Source organism: Tigriopus californicus, chromosome 12, assembly GCF_007210705.1.
Source record: "Tigriopus californicus strain San Diego chromosome 12, Tcal_SD_v2.1, whole genome shotgun sequence".
In the NCBI taxonomy this organism is placed as follows: Eukaryota; Metazoa; Arthropoda; class Copepoda; order Harpacticoida; family Harpacticidae; genus Tigriopus; species Tigriopus californicus.
The window spans coordinates 3,497,161-3,516,293 of record NC_081451.1 but is presented as its reverse complement, the minus strand read 5'-3'; the positions used below and the strand labels follow the sequence as shown (position 1 = coordinate 3,516,293).

Genomic DNA, 19,133 nt, shown 5'->3' with positions numbered 1-19,133 from the left:
TACCCATAACAGAGCAAAAACGAGCCATCTATGGCCCAATCAATGAGTTCCAATGTCAATCATCTTGGAATATAAATAACAAAATACGTGAAAACCGGAACATCTTGACTGGAATTGATCAGCAGTAGGATGTTATAAAGGATAGAGGGCGAAATACCGATCCCAGGTAAGGCATAAAACATTGTTTTGGCCCAATTACTTAATGAGATCAAAGTCTTCCGGGTAAACGGCGACAAATGGATGGACCCCTTAATTGCGACCTCCATGCTGAATTGCAAGTGACATTACAAGGTGGCACATCGCCACAATTCGGACATTTAGGCAAGCGCTGGTACCAGCAAACAAACTTGCCTGCCAATGCCAGTGATGCAAGATTGGAGTTTCAAACTGGTTTTAACGAAGCTGACCTTTCCTCATATAGCAATGCGAAAGAAAGGTCAGCTTTTCAAAAACGTGTTTGAAGCTCCAAACTTGCATCCCTGACTCTGGTACTAGCAAACAAACGAACCTGCCAGAGCTTGCCTAAACGTCCCCACAGGGATTGCCTGCAGATTGTTTAGTCGAACTCAGTTTTTTTGCAAAAATTTCGTAATACGTTGAATTCAACTCAAGGAACCTGCGTCCGACGATTTGTTTTTCTTTGAGTTGATCATGGTGTGGCGACCCTGCTCACGCTCGCCCCTCATCGCTCCTTCCTAGTCACTTCCCTGGTTGTTGTATAAATAGCTAGGAATTATCATTAATCAGCGAGTGTACTACCATCTCTTGACTCGTCATGTCGGCTCACCAACGTGGACCGCCACAATGGTAACCGATTCCTTCATCTGGCTGCACGACTTCGTGGAGAGAAATCTTTGCCTAAAAATACAGAAAAGAGCATTTTGGCAAGACAATGTTCGTCATACAATGATGTTATTATCAATTGGTGCCATTTTCTAACTTTCCGGGCATTAACGGTAATTTGCCCTCAGTTTTCGAACATGAATTTGGGAATGGGCTACTCGGAAAGAAAATAGAAGTTCCCTGAAATGTAGACTAACAAAGTACAAAGTTCATGAGCAAGATCGAGTCAATTGAATTCGATTTAGAGTAAACGTTTCTGATTTTTCTCAATTTCTTCACACGAACCTGAACACTTGTGTATTTTGGTTACCTTTTGTAACATTGCTTTCAAGGAGAAAAAGAACGAAAGTCTAATGTGTGCTGTGCTTGAATGAAAATTGCCGTGAGCTTTGGAGAAACCGTTGCTTTCAAGGTGAAAGCAAATTTCGTCAACAAATGTTTATTCAGTTTCAGATCTTTGGGCCAATCATACGTAGACCTGAGTGATTTTTCAAACACTCTGGAGATGGCCTTATTGCACTTATGCTTCTCGATCATGAGCTGGAAAAGAAAATAACGAAGGTCAAAGTTCTTACATCCATTGCAGATAACTTGTAATATCATCCTTGTACGGTTTTAGGGCAAATGTCTTATTTACCTGCACCTCCTTTGTATAGCATTTCATAAACCCTCTTGTAAAGAGGGTTTGAAAAGGTACAAGTATATACCTTGATTATAGTATAACAAAACTTGGGGAAAAAGTAGACCAAAGTGTAATTCCAAATAGTCTTAGCACCAATAGTATTCATCGTAATATATTCCAATCGATTCGCATGTAAGTAAGCTTTGTGAGGTTCCTTTTTTTTTAATAAACTGCCAATAATACAAATTTGAGACTTCAAACTCTTATTTTGAGAGGCGACCCTTACTTAGTTCAAAGTGTTGATGGGATCAGGCGTTATAAACACTGGAGGTTTCGAATATGGATATCATTTAACATTTTCTGCGACTTCTAACACAATTAGTGGCATGACGGAAACCCACAAGTTGGCTTCAAAATGTAAACTTGATTTCTTGTCGTCAAATCATTGTCGCTTCTAGATGAAACCTAACTTCCAACGGAGAGATTAGCTGGAACCTTTGCTTTTTTGTCAGCTATGAATAATATGAAATGTAGAATCCCTAAAATGGAGCCCTGTGGGACACCGGATTTGAAGCATTCATGAGCTTCATCCCAACCAAGGATATAGGGTCAATTGCAGTTATCATAGAGGCTCAACGTGCGTTTTAAGAGCTCCTTCAAGCCCTCAAGAATCCAGACTAGTAAAAACGATGAATTCCAACTCTTTTCTTTCTCGCGCTCCTTCATTTTTCAATTTGTTGCCCTCAATTATTCGGAAAGAGTATGTAAATGTTGATCCAGTAGTCCGACTCGGACAATTCTTTGATCAAAATACCTTATCAACCCTACATTCAAGGGCCAGCCACATCCGCAATTTTTATTCGTTGGTGGATCAAATTGTACACGAATGTTAAATCCAGCAAGATTAATACCTTTTTCCGTCTTGAATTGCTGGGGATCCCATTCCCAGTAGCGGTAAGGAAGTCTGCAAAAAAAGATCGCAACTTCAACCGCTTACCACTGGAATATGATCGGGAATGCTAGCGTTTAGAACTACTCACGGATGTGCGGACTACAAGAGGCAGCAAAATTTTCATACCTCCTAAACCGTTCACTATATTCCAATTGAGCACTTGATAAAACCACAAGATATGGGTGAATAAATTACCTTGACCAAGTATGAGCACAATATTGTGCCTAGGGAACTTCGGGAGATATGGCCAAAGTTATGTAGCATAACTTTGAATAACTTTGAAAATTCGAATTTTCGGCCTACTCTTGGTCAGCAACATAAGCTTTCGACAGTATAATTTTGAAAGAAAAAAACCACTTTACAAGTTATTAATATAAAAATGACCTGCCTTTAATTGAAGAAATTTACATTCCTTATTTATAACCTTAACTCGAAAAGTGGCTCAGAGTCGCTATGGCCAAGAGAAGGTCGATTTGACGGGAAGCTCATTCTCAGTCCATATTTCTAGAAGTTCGTGAAAGGTCACATTTGAAGCCAGTGAACACCTTGTAGTTTTTTTCTAGTAAGACTGGCCCCAGATCATTGCAATTACGTATTTCAAGAGCCTTCTTTTCTTACTTGGGTTGCCTTCTAGATAACCAACGTGCGCTTGTCGCAAAAATTTAGAGAGCTTGCTGTTTGTGACTCTGCCCAAAGCAGGACAAAATGCAAAATTAAAAATGAAATATGTTTCAAATACAAAAAAACATTTTTAAGACGCCGTGGCCACATCCAACATCCAACCTGCCCTTGGGAGGGAAACTTGCTAGGTGCTAACTGAATTTGATAATGCCAATTTCTTATTGGGGAGAACTGCGGAAGAGAAGGCAGTAAGAATGAAAATCTGAGGCATTAGCATTATTTGAATTGATTATATCACATGTCCCAATAAGGCGCTCTTGCAGTCTATTTCTTGAAAAAGTAGAGTGAATCTTATCATTCTGAAGTTTGACTAAAAACAGGTTAATGCCGCAAATAAAAAGCATTCAGTTCCAATGGACCCCCTTGGTAACAACCCTTTATTTAGGCGGATTGATTTTAAGGTTGTCCTCCAGGACAGCCGTCATTCTGGCTTGCTGGGTTACCGTATTGGTGGCGCATCCGCTTTCCAATTAGCGAATTCTGGTTCGATCCCACGCTAGCCAAGTCCTAGCTTCTCTGTGATATTTCATTAAAGCATGAGTGAGTGCTACTTTAACGGCTTAAATGGGCGAACTTGCGGTCATTCCTGAGGGTGAGTTAATGAATAATGTTTGGCTGTAACAACGAAATGGGAATTTCCCTCAATTGGGACACCCAAAATCAGGTGGTTGGCCGAGCGAGTGAGCTGCCATCTGACTTCGTAACAAACGAAAAAAAAAGAATTTTCATAAACAAAGAGTCATTTTTGGTTGAGAAATTGTCTTTTATTTGACCACTTTACAATCAGTGAAGACACAAACCATTTTCAACTGCTCCAGGGCAACCACTACCAGGGGCGGCTCCATTTCCGGCTTTGGGGTAAATTGGATGTCCCAAGTAGTTACCAGCGGGTCCATAATTGCACACAAATTGCTAGAAAGCATTAGTGGGGAATAATTAACAATGGCATTGTCAGCTAAACATCTATGTCTGGCAATCCTCCAAATCTTACCTCGTTGTAGAACATTTTTTGGTAATTGTTGTTCCATGTGGCGTAAACAATCACACCGCATCCCACATGAGTGGTCTCGCCCCACACCACTTGGGTGTAATGGCCAATGGCTTCGTCTTGAGCAGGGTTAGAGGCCTTGTTTTGGATCAAGGGTCCCGAGCTAATGAAGCTGTCGACCACGGCGGGGTTCATGAAAGCAACCTATAGATTCGACAACCCAAGTGATAGATGGGAGTCAACTTGAACTACCAGGACTCTGCCACTTTACCTCATCGTACCAGGCTTGGACCATGGCCTCAAAGTCCCGGGAACCAGAGGGAAGGGCGGTGGTGGCTCTCCAGGCCATGTTTTGTCCAGCAGGGTCGAAATCGTCAGTTCCACGGTTGGTGTCATGGCCACTTTGGCAGGTTTGGGCCCACCTGAGCGGAAATGGATTTTGTTTGAGCGATAAATCCTAGTCATAGACTGTGTGCCCCAGCGACACCTACCTTTGAGCCACCTTGGCGAGATTGTGGTCCCATTTGAGCTTGTACATCTTAGTGGCTCCAGGTTGGCCATCGTTGGAGTTGTAGCTGAGACCCTCATTGCCCAAAGCCACACGGGATCGGAGAGCGTTGTGTTTGTCTAAGATACGGTTGATCTCTGCATCATCGAAGATGCCGTAACTGCAAGTGACATTACAAGCGGATCCAGCGCCACAATAGCTGTCCACGGCCATGGTGTGGGTGGTTCCAAATCGAGCCGCAAAGTAACTCTTGTCAGCGGCACAATTCTCCTAAAATAAAATAGGTCATTTCATTCTGGTCAGGATTTCCCTGTCCAATAGTGAATTTTAGGGTGGGGAACCTTTCATGGACTCACATTGAAGGAGACTGGTGTGCAACCTGATCGAGATCCACCATGAACGTTGACTGGGTAAGTAGCTCCGGAAGGAGCAGTGGAAGCTTGGGTGACGGGTAGAGGGGCGCTGTTGGCATAGGCTCCTAGTCGGCACAAGGGGTCGGTCTCGCTGCAAAACCTCACCTGGTAGTTTGTGGCCAAGGGGCTGATGAAGCACACTGGTTCAGGCTAAAAGGAAAACTCTCTGAAACCCTGCCTCAATTGAACCTCTCAAGATATGGTACTCACTCCATTTCCAAAGTTGTAGGGGAAGCAAGGTCCATCGGACTGGATCATACCAGCCTTGCCAGGGGCCGAGCTCTGCAGATCGGATTTGGACACGCAAGCGCTGCAACTGGAGGCTGAGACGGCGGAGAATTGGGAGCCCAAGAGGGCCAGAACTGCTACGAAGACCTTCATGATAGGAATGATGCTTGTTGTTCCGTCCGTTAGTCAATTTATATTGTTTTTCGGTGCAGCTGAATGTCAGCAGAGCATATTGAGTTCGATGTTTTGTAAAACATTTGTGTATTATATTCATGCTTTGTGACAATGCTTGCAAAGACATGAGCAAAATCTGTTCCAAGATTTCAAGGCAAAAGGTTTCTTGTGTGGTTGATTGAAATGTGCCTTGAATTTTTGGAGAAACCGGATGTACGAAGTTGAGACTAAATTTCATCAACAAACATTTATATGGTTTCCGATTCGTTTGCTGGTCATCCCTTTTAATATTTAAATCAATTTCTAATCACTGCTAAGCAATTGACATTGAAAATAAACGTTTGGTTGCAACGGAGCTCATGACAGAATCCCTTTGAGAGCCCCTCTGCTGAATATCTAGAACCAAACCAAGTAAAAATCCATATTCAAAGAAAGATTGCTCAGAGATTGAGCGAAGATGTCGTTTTAGACCCCAAGCATTTATATGAATAAAGTTGGCATTTTCTACCTCTCAGAACCATAAGCAGCAATTTTGATTTATTGTTATATGGATTTCTAGTGCAAATTAAAAGCTTACATGTCCAAACGTGTTTTAAAAATTGTAATTTTGCAGAAACCAATTGTACGAAAATTTTGAGCCCACTTGAAAACGGATCATGAAATGATGTATTCAACTACCACTGACTTAAATCAGAATAAATGGTCCTATTTTAGTCGTTTATGCTCCAAAATGCCCTTGCTATATCTGAAATCAAATGCCCACACAATTTGCTGTTTTCGATTGCCATTTACTTTCCTTCTTCTTAAAAACTAAGGTCAGAAATTTATTGAACATCAATCAAAAGAAATTTAAGATGTCAATTTTCGAAAACAGTTCTTCCAAATGTCAAAAGAACTCTCCTGTGTGTGTTCATTTGAACTCTGAAAAAATACACGCCGTATACAACTGAATTGATTCGCACTTTTTCTGAAGACCTTGTTCAAGCAAAATAAATAGTGCATCCTTGACTCCTTTTTTATTTTTTTCGAATTCTTCATTGTTATAATTGTTCCAAGAGAACAAAAACTGATCAAGTCAATAAGGGCTGAAGGTAAATATTTGCTAAAAAAAGGTTTATTTTCAATTTTCAACTTCAAGTCTTTCAGACACCGTAACCTACATCGAAAAGGCCAAGCTCAATAGTAAAAGAAGTGGCGAGTATTGAAAGCAAGAAAGTTACTTCCCATGACGTATGTTAGTAGGGATTCCAGTTAAACACAATATTTTGAACGAGTTTGCGATGGACAACTAAATAAACGATCATTGGCCCTTAGGAAACAACTTTCGATGGAGGCTAGATCATAAGAGTTTTTTTTATATGATGACGTGCAACTTGGAATTGTTTAGCGGGGGAGAAATATCCATCTAAATTTGCTACTTTATTCCTTTTTCACAAGGTGTTCTTGAATGATGACCTTAAGGATTTCATTTGTACTCTGAGTTTCTTGACAAAGTAAAACGTCTATAAAGGGACTCTACATGTATCGATGCTCAATTTTGGTTTCCTTACTACATTTTGTTGACATTCAGAAAAAAAGAGTCTTTAGAGCGCCATGCAAATAAGCGATGAACTGTCCTTGTTAGAAGACATGCTACATATGCTTCAACCTCGAAAAGAAGGTTGCCCTTTGTCCCTCATATTTTTTTAGAGTTGGGAAACGCACAAAAATGTTTTTGGGTGCTACTTTGCCGCCCATCGGGTTAAGTCAAAATGAAGGAGCATGGTGTTCACAGTGTTGTGACGTGCTTGAGACGGATATTCTCCGCTAAGCTAGAGTATTTTGATCGCACTGATTGGTCGTACCTCTGAAACATTTTGCTTTCAGGAAATATAATAAATTGTAGAGATCCCTTTATTTTGGTCAGGTAGAGAGAAGAGCCCGGGAGGCACTTGTGGTAAAAGAAAAGTGGAATATGTAAATGTCACAAGTTACTACCGAGGCATCTTGAACGAACTCCTAAATTCAATTAGAAATGTAGTCCGAGCGGAGTGGGAACACATGGTAACCTTTCACACGATTTATGCTATCTAGATATTGGGCCTTTTCCTATTGTTCAGGATACGTATAATTATTCTTATTCATTCTGGTCTTTGCTTCAACTCTGGTGCGTTTGATGTACGAAAATATGAATTTAAATCTAGTTCAAAAAGAATTTGCTCTTTGCTGCTTTTACATTTTACTTCTTGGTCAAGTACTTTGACAATGTCTGATTCTAACTGAGATTTAAGATCGAACTATATTGATGCCAATCACTTTTGGCTCATTGATTATTAGTGAAACAATAAGCTTGCCATGTGAGCTTTCATCTATCTCAAGTAGGATACTAATAGTTTCAATATTTGAATTCAGAATAATCATGGCATTATGATTAACTATGTGCAACTATAACTATGTAGCAAGGTATGTCACTTTTATCCACATTATTCGGAATCAACTATATTTCCTTTATATTTTTACGCCATGACATCAAGTGTCTCAAAAATAGTCTATTATAACAATAGTCCAATATACGAAGAATATTTTATCTTGCTCGATCTAACTCTTGTAAACGCGTGAAAAGACGTATTATGTTGCATTTGGACCTCGACTTGGAAGAATGTGAAGGTATCTACTGATGAAAAAGTGAATATCTTACCCGGTCGCAATTCAAAATAAGTGCTCACGAAACCACGTGGGGTATCTCATTCTGCCCGTCAAACATCTGGAAGCACTAATCTAGGTGGCTCGATGGCCTTCAAGGCTTAATTTCAAGACCAATCAAGGGAAAACAAAACCACTACCAATATAGGCCATTAATGGAAAACTGTCAACCCATTCTTAATCCGGGAGCTCCTACATAGACATTTCCGTCCAATGCTTCACATGCAACTCATAGTAGCTATTTAGCTTGAAGGACCTCAGTAAGGGCTCTCAACTTGTGCGAAAAAGGTTCAACCGAATAATCAAAGAACGAGTCTTAAAGCAACCATGTGTTCGTGTCCAAGTCAGACAGGGTCACGTTTTGACACTCGAGCAAGGGTTTTTTTTACTTCTCTATCCTCTTTTGCTAGGGAGTCCTCACTGAGGTCCCTTAAGCTAAAAAGCAATCTGTCCGGCTCGAAACATATCACCACTGAGAAGTTGAAGGATTGAAGCAAAACAGCTTAGTTATTAATGTCATTGCTCCTAAAGATGTCAAAATACTACATTCAAAGTTGTATTTTCTCATCGATAACCTATTCAACCCTAACGGGCTCTCTTCAGGGGAATCATCAAACTACTTTAGGCACTTTCTTCCATTGAAAGCAGGATAGACCGTCGCTCACATAACTATTCTGTAGTCTTAATGGAGACAGTTTGGTCTGAATTAGATTTATTTATTTCGAAGCCAGAGACAGAAAACATCTTTGCCTCCACACAAACCAGCAAGTGAAAACAGGAGAGAGTTAATGTGGGTTTTTATTTCTAATTTAAGGCACAGACGAGAATTGGCATTAAAGATGATATACTTTAGCATACACATAAACAAATGTGAACAAATAACATTTCATGGCTAATCAATGGTCAAGTATGCGATTCAAATAATATATTAATTGGAAGGTCCTATACAATATTTGGTTCGTAGATCGAGGGGTGGTTCTCTTTAGCTGCCTACAGTCAAATGCAAAATGGGGTGATGTGGTATTAAATGTCTGCAATCAGAATGGTCACATTTGGAATACGATATCACAAAATAGTCATGGTAGAATACTGAGAGGTTCCAAAGCATCTTTTTGAGATTCTCTACAAGTTATTGCACGAAAGCGTTAGCATGAAAAGGGGGCTTATTAAAGGTAACATTCACACAACACTCGGTCTGCAGTGTTAAGTTTTTGGTCTTGACGACATATTTTGACGCAGGGTCGCCACCCTGGCGTTTTGCTGTTCAGCTTATTCTTGTTTTCCGGTAGTAATACTTTCACGTAGATCCCTGGAGAAAGATTTCAGACCAATCTATTCTTCAGCATCCTCAACTTGGATGGCTTCTGGCACCACTATAATTCGTTGAGGTTCGGCCTTTTCGGACTTGAGAGCCTTTTGAAGGATCTCATACTCTTTGCATTCACTCTGCTTGGCCATGCACTTTTGGAATTTTCGAGCCTACAAAAAAACCGAATATCTCAATGATTCTCAATTTCGTTCGTTTTCTAAAACATTGATATAATTACCTCTGGCACGGTCATAAGCGAGTCCCACATGTTGTTAATTCCACCGGCAAACACGACCTTCATCAAGTGCTTTTTCATGGCTCCGGTGAGACCTCCAGGCATTTCAGTGTACTTCATTCCACCCTCGACCACATTGGAGACACAACGCCAAAATTTGGTGCTGCATGTAGTTTCCACCGAGTTGAAAATGGCTTGGATATCCTCTTCTTCCTTCTTGGCAGATTCGGCGGCCAATTCCTCATGGGATCGCTTCTTTCGGAAGGCTCGATTTTTCACTAATTCTAAATCCAAAAATATGTAAGTTAGTCTCTCTGTCAAATCAGGGAGTGCTCAGTGGACCCCAAGCGGTACCTTCATCTTCATTTAATTCGGCGATATCATCTTCATCCTCCTCGGCAGAGTTGTCGTCTTCAAGAGTCTCGGCCAGACTTTCGCCATGATATTGCTTATACAGTTTGTTCAACCAGCTGTTCTCATCTTTGTCGACTCCTCCGGCAATCTTCTCGATCTTTCCCTCAAAATCCTCCAATCCTGAAAATGTAAGAGCCAAAATGCATCATCTGAACATTCAGTATTTGTGACTGAGCCAAATTGAGCCAAATACCTGGCCAGCCTGTCTCAAGCACAATATCGGAAAACGACCTTTTTCGTCGACGTTTTCGTCCTAAGGCCATTGTAATCACAGAATTGAGGAACAGCGCTATTGATAAGAGTCCCAATAACATCACTGGGAGATTGTCATCTTTACAACAAAATATTGCGTCTTTTCCATGCCCGCTATAAATATTCATCCGTGTTCGTTCCTAACGACCCTTCCCAACGAATCATTAAATCTGGGAAGAAAGAAACTGCTCATGTTACAACAACAAAAAAGAGTGACATAGCAAATCACAAACCATGACATCTTCAGTTACTTGCTTCATGAGAAAGAGGGCAAAGGGGGGTGGAACAAAAAATCGTTGATAAAGCAACTACTTCATGAATGGTACAGACCAGTTTGCAGTCAAGGGTCGTTAGGACTTTTCCCTGTAAGATGCATAAGTGCCACCACTTTGACTAGAGGGCATTTGGCTATAAGCCCCGGGTATTCCGGCGTAATACCCGGGATAATAGGTGGCACTGTATGGAATTTGAGCCACCGCTGGTGCCGGTGGGTATTGGTTGTAATAGGGCCTGGTTTCTTGGTAAGAGTCCCTTGAGAACGAGTTGTACGAATCCGGTGCAGGGTGATAGTTTCGGTAATAAGGGGCGTAGGAGTCGTCAAACACTTCCATGGGACTGGCATAGTAAGTCCTATCCCGGGACGATGTATAATACGGATCACCATCATAGTAGTACCGACCCTGCCTCTTAACCCTCGCAGGTCTTAGGTCTGGTTCGTGTTTAGACACACACATGAGGTTTGATTTGACAAACTTTTAACCACATCTTCCAGAGATAAGTGCCGGAAAGAAACTGACACGCATCTTTGAGCTTCCAAGTCAGTGGCGAAACAATTACTTCGTGGTTGGCACCATTGGCCATTGCTTGGTACGTACTTACTGTGGGTCGGTGTAGTTGCAACAGGTTGCAACTCTCTTCATCCTTTTGAGAAGCACAACATAACGTTGCCACCCTCTCAACTGTTTCAGCGTTTGCTCTCATCCAAAAACGCTTTACTAGAAATCAGAACACGACGACATTTGCATGTCTTATCCTCTGCATATGCACATAAATGCGAGAAAACGCGACCCATATTACTAGGTTGCGAGAGTAGAGCGAAATAATATCTTTCTTCTCTGACGTCACATCAACATCAGAGAAAGTGAGTCGGAGAGGCCCGTCAATAAAACTGCCGAAAACGGTATATTATTCGAAAAGACGGAGAGTGAGTGGAGAATCAAAGTGACAATCACAATACCTGTTACGAGGGTGTTCGCCTTTTGATATTGGTTGTCCAGAAATGACACTTGTCGCTTTTTTCGTTTCTTGAAGTCGTCATTCATTTGCCTGTTCAAGAAGAACATGCACACTGCTATGGCACCTAAAAGGAACACGTTGTTCCCGTCAAAAAGATCAAAACTGTCTCCTCCTCCAGCAGCCCTTTGAGCTCGACCATCAAACGACCCAAACATTTGAGGACCAGGTACAAATGGGCGATTGAACATTGGATTGATCGAGTTAGGATTCGGTCCTAATTCGCGGGTAGGGATAATCAATGACATTATTGACCGTCTCAATTACTCTGGTTGATACCAATTTTTACAAAAACTAATGAACAAATGCTATAAACGGTTCATAATGTCATTGACTCGGTTAGAAATGGCACCTTGTCCACGGGTGTAGCTGGCAAACATTTGATTGGGTGGGGGCAGGAATGGCGCTCTATTGACTCCTAAACCTGGTGGATCAGGCCCATTTCGTCGTTGCAAGAAGGCCCCTGGCATGTTCGGTGGAGGTTGATACGACCTCCGATTACTTGGAGGCAATCGTTGGGACTCTGTCGTAAGCTCAGGTCTAATTGAACCCAAATGATCGTTTGAGATTTGAAATTTTTCTCCTAATTGCAATGAAATTACTACTTAAAAATAGAAAGTGGAGAGAAAATAACAAATCTCAAACGATAGTGAGGGAATTACGTGTAGTGGCGTTGATAAGAGGATGAATAGTATCGTTGTGGACTATCAGATCGGTTTTCATAATACTTGTCAACAGAATATGGTCGTCGTCTCCGGGATCTCTGGGGGCTTCTATATCGGTCATAGGGTCTTCTTGGTCCGGAGTCATATCGTCTGTTATCACTATAACTTCGACGGGGTGGCGATCGATATCGCTCTCGATTTCGGCGTTGGCTCCGATTGAAGTCATAAAGAGACCCATCGTAGACCTCTACCTCATCTAACTGAATCTCTTCACCCTCGTCTTCTCTGACTCGATGGCGAAAAACACGATCCTCATAAGGCACTGATTTACGTCCCGAGGAGGACGAAGGTCCGGGGGCATTCAAGACCACAATCGGTAAATAGGAAGTGCCACCTTTTCTGCTCTTCTTGGAGGACTTTCGACTGCTTTTGCGTCGTCTACTCATCTTCCGGGAATGACTCAGGCTTTGCAGAGCCAATTCTGGCTCGTCACTCTCTTGATCAATATGAACTTTCAGGAAGTGAATGAGATAGTCACCCAATCGGAGAGTTGGCGTTCTATCCTTGAGGACCTTCCGATACTTGCCCTGAAGGTCCGGCATAAAAGGAGCCCCACTATTTGTGTCCACAATCCACAATCACATGATTACAAACACAACATGAGCACAGTTACAAAATTCCGTTTCCTACACATTTTCGTGCTTGACTAACGTGAATTCATCAGCAACATCAACTCAAACAACCACTACCAGAGCATCCTCACGCCTCTCGCCGTTCTCAGAGAGCACTCGCTCTCGCTGGCCAAGAAACCAGGCCAACTACCTGGAGATTTTGGAGGGAGATTTCTCCCAGGGAAAATGCCCTCACCAAATGAACAACTACGGACTCTCAATCCTGCCTAGCTGCATTGGATTCTGGAGAGGCTCTCACAGCGCATTTGAGAAAAGTTTCACTTTCCCTCAACCAGGACATAAATCAGTTAGGTGGTTCATATCAAAAGCGGGACTTTACCTTGGGATTCAAAGCCGATTATAGCAATGAAGCTCAGATCTCTTCTTCGCCTCCGGCCAGTCACTTGAGTGAACAAAATGTAGGTGGCTGCGAGTGTGATGCCTAATGTGGCCAGGGCCAGTAAGGGATTAATCCCGCCTGTGCTGCAATCGTATTCGTAGGATTGAACGTACTTAATATGGCTGTCATCTATTGGTGCTAGATTGCCATAAGCTACGGAATGGTCCTCCGATCCTGAGCTGATAGGTCCCTCTAACAGTGAGAGGTGATTTTGCTTCTGTTGGGACTTCACTCTTCTCAAGCGGTTCGGATCGTTGGGAGGGACATAAATTCGAGTCCCGCAACCTCCTTTCACGCCGAAAAGTCTCAGAAATGCCAAGGCATATTTTTGAGCTTGAGCCTCCATCATTTGGCACTTCCTTTTAACTAACGCCTCCAGGTATTGATTTCGCAACTAACGAGGTGTGTCACACATCATCGCCAATAACACAAATTGACAAATGTCACCAATGCCAAAAGCTTGAGTAACTTCCAAGCTGAACGATCGAAACAACATGAGCCAGAAAACTGTTGCCTCATCAGTACCTGAGACAAAAGTCTGGTGTAACTGTACAAAATTATTGATCGAGGTTGGGAGAGTCGCACCTACTGACTTACCTGCTGCCTTTAAAGTCTGACGTTCACGTTTAACACCAGTTTAAAACTCATCAAAAAACTCACCATTGCCGAATATTTTGCTCATGAGCTCCAAGGTGGAACTGAACACATCGGCGATAGATCTCTTTTTCTTGCCCCCAGTAGTGACTTGGTTAAAGATCAAGAATGCGGCACCCGCAGCTATGGCTGCTGTGGCAGCCAATAGGAAGGGGTTCAAGCCAGTCTCGCATTCTTCCTCCTCATCAGCATATACAAAGTGGCCGCCACCGCCGTAGCCAGAGTGACCGTATCCAGATGAAGCTGCGGCCTCCACATCAGTGGATGCGGCTCCAGCTTGTGAGGATCGCCCTTGACCGGCAGTTTGGCTCAGATGAGTGATGAAGTTGACGATTCCGTTCATGATTAGGTTAGGAGCTTGATTGACGCTGGATTTGTCAGTATATGTTTCTGATAGGTTGCGCATTGTTATGTTTGAAGAAGGTGCTTGACATTTATTTATCTGTGCTTTGTGATGTTTTAAAGTTGACGCCTGATAACCCCTACAATTGTCATTTGATTTGGATGAATCAACATGTGGTGAAAGTAAGTGTAAAAAAAACGTAATTGATGATGATCTAAAGTGTCTATCTTTCATACCAGTGCAAGGATAAAGCACTCTTGCACTTTCGCCATGAAAAACGTTACTTTTCAATCACATTTGTGAATCCTTGCGAAGTGTGAATGTCACCAATTTCGCCAACATATGATGAAAATGTTTCTCTTTTCTCTCTATCAACTTCTTTGTAAACAACCATGCGAAAGCCAATCATCCCAATGGGCCCTCAACTATGAGAACACGTTCGCTTTGGATCCAATTATCATTGTTCAAATTTCTCAACAGATCTACGCGATAAGCGCTCCCAGACACTTTCATTTTAAAGAAGAACAACAAAAAAGACTCTTACCGGACCAAAGATGATCGGAGAGCTGGCTGAGAAAACTGGGGCCGTCGTCAATGAGGACTCTACCGAAGCTTCTTTTACCGGCGTCGAGGATCACGGTATAAAGAACATAAGCGGCAAGGGCTCCAGCCGCACCCAATATGAGCGCAAAGGTCTCGTAATCGATGTCCAAATCGCCGAAAATGTCTGTCAAGCCACCGAACATACCATCATCGTCCGAGTTCTTTTTCTTCTTGAGCACAATGATTCCTCCATGACCATAACCACCATGTCCATAGCTACCGCCATGACGACTTGTGAGGCCGAGGGATTGAGCGCCTACACCTCCTAAGGCACCTGCTCCCACGCCTAAATTCAGGCCTTGCCCAAGACCAAGTCCAGCTCCAGCACCAAGTCCAGCTCCAGCACCAAGCCCGGCTCCACCTCCAACTCCAGCGTGTAAACGATTCCGACGTTTGGGAAGAGCCGTGAGGCCAAGCTGACCGAGCTCAGTGTCCGTATAAAGATCTGAGTAATCACTCGCATCAAATGACCCAAGTCCAGAAGAGCCACCTCCAAAGCCCGAGAGGTCCGAGAAGTCGCCAAAATCAGCTGATCCTTGGGCGAATCGCCGTGTGCCAACGAGGTTCAGCTTCCCTTGGTTCTTCTTGCCCAAGGATCCAGCTACTCCCAATCCTTGTCGATTACCAAGACTGGTAGCTGAAGGGTCTTCAAGCATCACATCGTAGTAATCTTGAGTATCCAACCCGGAGTCAAATCCAAAACTGACACGATCCTTGATCCTTGATGTTCCTAGTCCTGAAGCGTGGCCTTGGCTCAGCGTTCCCAGGTTGTCATTGGCATTTGTGCTCTAAAAGGCATTGGGCTCCCCATAATCAAAACTATTATTAATCAACTGTTGCTTCTGTAGGAGTTGCTGCTGCCTCTGCTTTTGAAGAGCCAATCTTTGTTGCAATTGTTGTCTCAAAAGGGCCATTCTTCTTCTTTGGGCCAATTTCGTAGAGGCTTGAGTGCTTCCCTGGTTTTGCTTGCCATAAATTGCACTGGAGGCTTTGACTCCCTGGCCTATGGAAGTGCCGAAAGAAGTACTGAGAGGGGTGTCGGTGGCCTTATCCAATTTGGCCGAGGCTGCTGGAGGAGCTTTGCTGGCAAAGTCGTAATAGTATTCATAGTAATCATAATTCAGGGAAGGCAAAGCCTTCGACTCCGAGTTGGTCAGATCCATTTGGATCATATCGCTCTGATCACTAGCCTCCACCAGGCTCTCAGGATGGGGAAGAGCCTCGGGTTGAGGAGCAGGAGCTTGGTTACTATCATTTACAGGCATGTTGATCTCTGGTATTTTTTGATTCAGGTCTACTTGGACACTATTTAAGTGTTGATTCACTACACACAATATATTCCAGAGGAGATATCTATTGGAGGGTTTTGATTTCTTTTGATTGTCGCTCCACACCTCAGACTACCACCACCATCCAGCAGCAACAACCACGGATGGACAAGTTCAGATCGAAGGCAAGTAAGAGTGCTTCCAACAACTGACCCTGTTTCTTACTGAAGTGAAACCAATTCAAGAATATGAAGAAGACGAAGATGCTTTTGTGCATGTCAGTCAAGAAGAAGAACAGGGCTCGCCGGTAAGGATATTGTTCCCTACCATCTTCCAATTGACGCATGGCAAATGTTTCCTAGCCAGCCAATGGTTTTGCCTATGCACGCACGGACCAATCAAACCATCCCCAGACAAGAAAAGCGCGTCCGAAAATCTCGCTACTTGAACCACCGTGTGGTTGGGCTCTCCTTTCCCATTGAACGGGCCCTTCAACCATCCTACCAAACCGGACGGGATGCGCATCCAACGGGATTAATACCTGGTCGAACAACTCACGGACGTGATGACAGTGAGTGTTGCCGATGAAAGGGAAAACAGTTTTATGTTCAAACGGCTCTTACTCTCGTCACTCGCCGTTTCGAAATCGATAGGTGGCGTCTACTAGGTGACGGAGTGGGATACCCACCATCATTTGTTCGGCAACTACAAGAACGTGCCATCTATCGGTGATGGATCCGTTGCATGAGAACCTAATACCACAAAAAACGAGATACTCGTGCTAACTCGTTGGCCACTTTCCTTTTCCCGTGTACTACAAATAGCAAAAGCTGCAAGACCGAAAATGTAATTGACTGCTTACCATGGTAGACAAAATCGCTTAGGATATTGAGCCAGCTAACGCCCACCGAACCGCCTGGAAGACTCCTTCTCCGGCCAGCACTTGAAATGACCGTGAAAAGCACAAACGAGGCAATGGCTCCAGCCACGCCCAAAAGCAGAGCAAAAGTTTCATAATCAATGTCCAATTCACCAAACAAATCTTCCAAATAACTGAACAAGCCGTTGTCATCATCGGTGTTCTTCTTCTTCTTCAAGACAATTACGCCATGGCCTCCGTGTCCGTAACCCCCGTGGCCTCCATGGCCTCCTCTATGGCCATGACCTCCACGAGAATTCAAGCCAAAACCAACCGCACCACCAGCAGCCATTCCCAAAGTAGGGGACAACTGAGCACTTGGGGCTCCCAATCCATAATTGGCCAGCCCATTTCCACTTCCCAAGCCAGAGCCAAGACTGGCACCGGTGCCAACACCACTGCCTCCAAGCTCTGTAAGATCATTGCCGAGGGCATTGAGGCCACCATATCTGACACCGCCGAGGCGTCTCATTTTCTTCCCTTTCTTTGTGACGCCACGACGCTGTCCAATATTGGGGGAGAGGTTGGCGTCCCCCATTCCCAAATTGAGGCTGGTATCGTAATAATCCATGATACTGTCATCCAAACCCCCCAGTCCCCCCAGCCCCATGCCGGAGACACCACTTCCAAGTTCTGAAGCGTATTCATCTTGAAATCCAGACGCTGAGTTGGCCAGCTGCTGCTTTTGCTCCAGTTGCTGTTGTTGTTGTTGTTGTTGTTGTTGTTGCTCCTGAAGCTGCTTTTGCTCCTGTTGTTGTTTCATCAACTTCTGTCGCAATCGCCTTCTCATTTGCGCCAACTTCATGCGTTGCGCCACCTTGGTGGAGTCCTGGAGTTGATTATCTTGGGATGCCACTCCTGTTGTCCCTAGGGCATATCCAGTGGGTTCAGGATCCAGGGCAGGGGCTGTCAAACCTTGGTTGGGTTGTTCCGCTTCCTGAACGACCCCCACTGCAGGTGTATCATAGTAGTATTCATAGTAATCTCCCCCATAACTTGGGATGTCACTGGCTTGGACATTGGCATTAGCATTGCCATTGGCAACCAAGCGGCTTTCAGAGGCAGCCGTGTCCACAGTCACCGGAGGCAATGCCAAGTATTGCTCGGGTGTTGAAGGTTGGCTAGCTTGATTGGACATGTTGTTGACGATGATGATGATGACTGGCTTCAAGTGTCGATTCACTTCACTTCGAACTATCAATTGACCAAGTTAAGAGATGTCAATGACCAAGTCGAGGGATATCAAAGACAGTTATGAGTGTCAGTATGTACGGTTGGGGAGTGCAAGTGTCAAAGCGTTCGTTGACTCTTGTATGACTAGAAGTAGACCAACTATTCTCAAGTGCCCACCTATCCACTCAACCACATTTGGAAGTGCCACTCAACTCAAAGGCTTAGATCTGACTGAGGATCTACTCGAAATCCAACCTCACACCAAAACAGTCCGCTGTATGAGCACACCAAGTGCGAGCACCACATGTGGTTGGTCGACCTTTGGCTTGCCCGAAGCTATCATGCTCCAGAGGCCGACGTGGGCAATGGCGTGCATCCAGAAGATGGATTGAGACCTCGCCAACCCCTGGCCATTTCAATCGGTGAGGCTCATCAAATTTCACTTAAATGCACTTTCGATGTGCAATCATAAAGAATGAGCAATTAGAGAACATCACACGTTGAAAGTACTGACATAGCACAGTTATCATCCATCCATCTATCTATCTATCGGCCGCCAAGGCTTTGAAGTTTGATGATGCCCAGGGTTGCATCCCAAATTGGCGGGAAAAGTGAAAATGTCGAAACAACCGGAGACGATCCCGTCAACTCAAACAACACCAACTATTGTATATGGGAGAGGGGGGACTAAAATTTGGTTTCTATTCGTGACAATTAAGACGTCTTTTTGTGCACCACTTTGCACCTTGATGGATGGAGAGGAAAAGTTGTTGCCCCATCCAATGAAACCGACTCCTTCGTGGAAATGGACAAACAACCGACAGAACAATCTTTAGACATTTT

The 19,133-nt window shown here is 43.5% G+C and overlaps 2 protein-coding genes across 3 annotated transcripts; both read right to left on the bottom strand.

Moving 5' to 3' along the window:
* Window positions 1–3,856: 3,856 nt before the first annotated feature.
* LOC131891893 (venom allergen 3-like) lies at window positions 3,857–5,406 on the bottom strand. The gene is made up of 6 exons (XM_059241578.1): window positions 5,218–5,406; window positions 4,951–5,157; window positions 4,578–4,864; window positions 4,358–4,508; window positions 4,090–4,290; window positions 3,857–4,010 (listed from the first exon to the last, which is right to left on the bottom strand). Exons 1-6 carry the CDS (start codon window positions 5,386–5,388, stop codon window positions 3,882–3,884), a joined length of 1,146 nt encoding a protein of 381 aa, XP_059097561.1. The 5' UTR covers window positions 5,389–5,406; the 3' UTR covers window positions 3,857–3,881.
* A 3,465-nt stretch (window positions 5,407–8,871) lies between these two features.
* LOC131891883 (box A-binding factor-like) lies at window positions 8,872–18,551 on the bottom strand. 2 transcript variants are annotated; one of them, XM_059241565.1, is made up of 6 exons: window positions 12,257–13,086; window positions 11,947–12,134; window positions 11,539–11,811; window positions 9,990–10,169; window positions 9,639–9,919; window positions 8,872–9,570 (listed from the first exon to the last, which is right to left on the bottom strand). In XM_059241565.1, exons 1-6 carry the CDS (start codon window positions 12,859–12,861, stop codon window positions 9,424–9,426), a joined length of 1,674 nt encoding a protein of 557 aa, XP_059097548.1. In that variant the 5' UTR covers window positions 12,862–13,086; the 3' UTR covers window positions 8,872–9,423. The 2 variants fall into 2 exon arrangements, with proteins under 2 accessions (XP_059097548.1, XP_059097547.1); XM_059241564.1 differs by lacking the exons at window positions 11,539–11,811; window positions 11,947–12,134; window positions 12,257–13,086 and adding an exon at window positions 17,061–18,551.
* Between the last annotated feature and the right edge of the window lie 582 nt (window positions 18,552–19,133).

Bases quoted from the DNA above. Each gene is read 5' to 3' on its own strand.
- LOC131891883 (XM_059241564.1), bottom strand. From the start codon at position 18,255: ATGTCCAATCAAGCTAGCCAACCTTCAACACCCGAGCAATACTTGGCA. The intron at 10,170-17,060 runs GTAAGCAGTCAA...TTACATTTTCAG, and splicing joins AAGCGATTTTGTCTACCATG to GATTGGAGGATTTTGAGGGA. The intron at 9,920-9,989 runs GTACCGCTTGGG...TTTTGGATTTAG, and splicing joins CGAATTAAATGAAGATGAAG to AATTAGTGAAAAATCGAGCC.
- LOC131891893 (XM_059241578.1), bottom strand. From the start codon at position 5,388: ATGAAGGTCTTCGTAGCAGTTCTGGCCCTCTTGGGCTCCCAATTCTCC. The intron at 4,865-4,950 runs GTGAGTCCATGA...ATTTTATTTTAG, and splicing joins GCACACCAGTCTCCTTCAAT to GAGAATTGTGCCGCTGACAA. The intron at 4,011-4,089 runs GTAAGATTTGGA...AATGCTTTCTAG, and splicing joins AAAAAATGTTCTACAACGAG to CAATTTGTGTGCAATTATGG.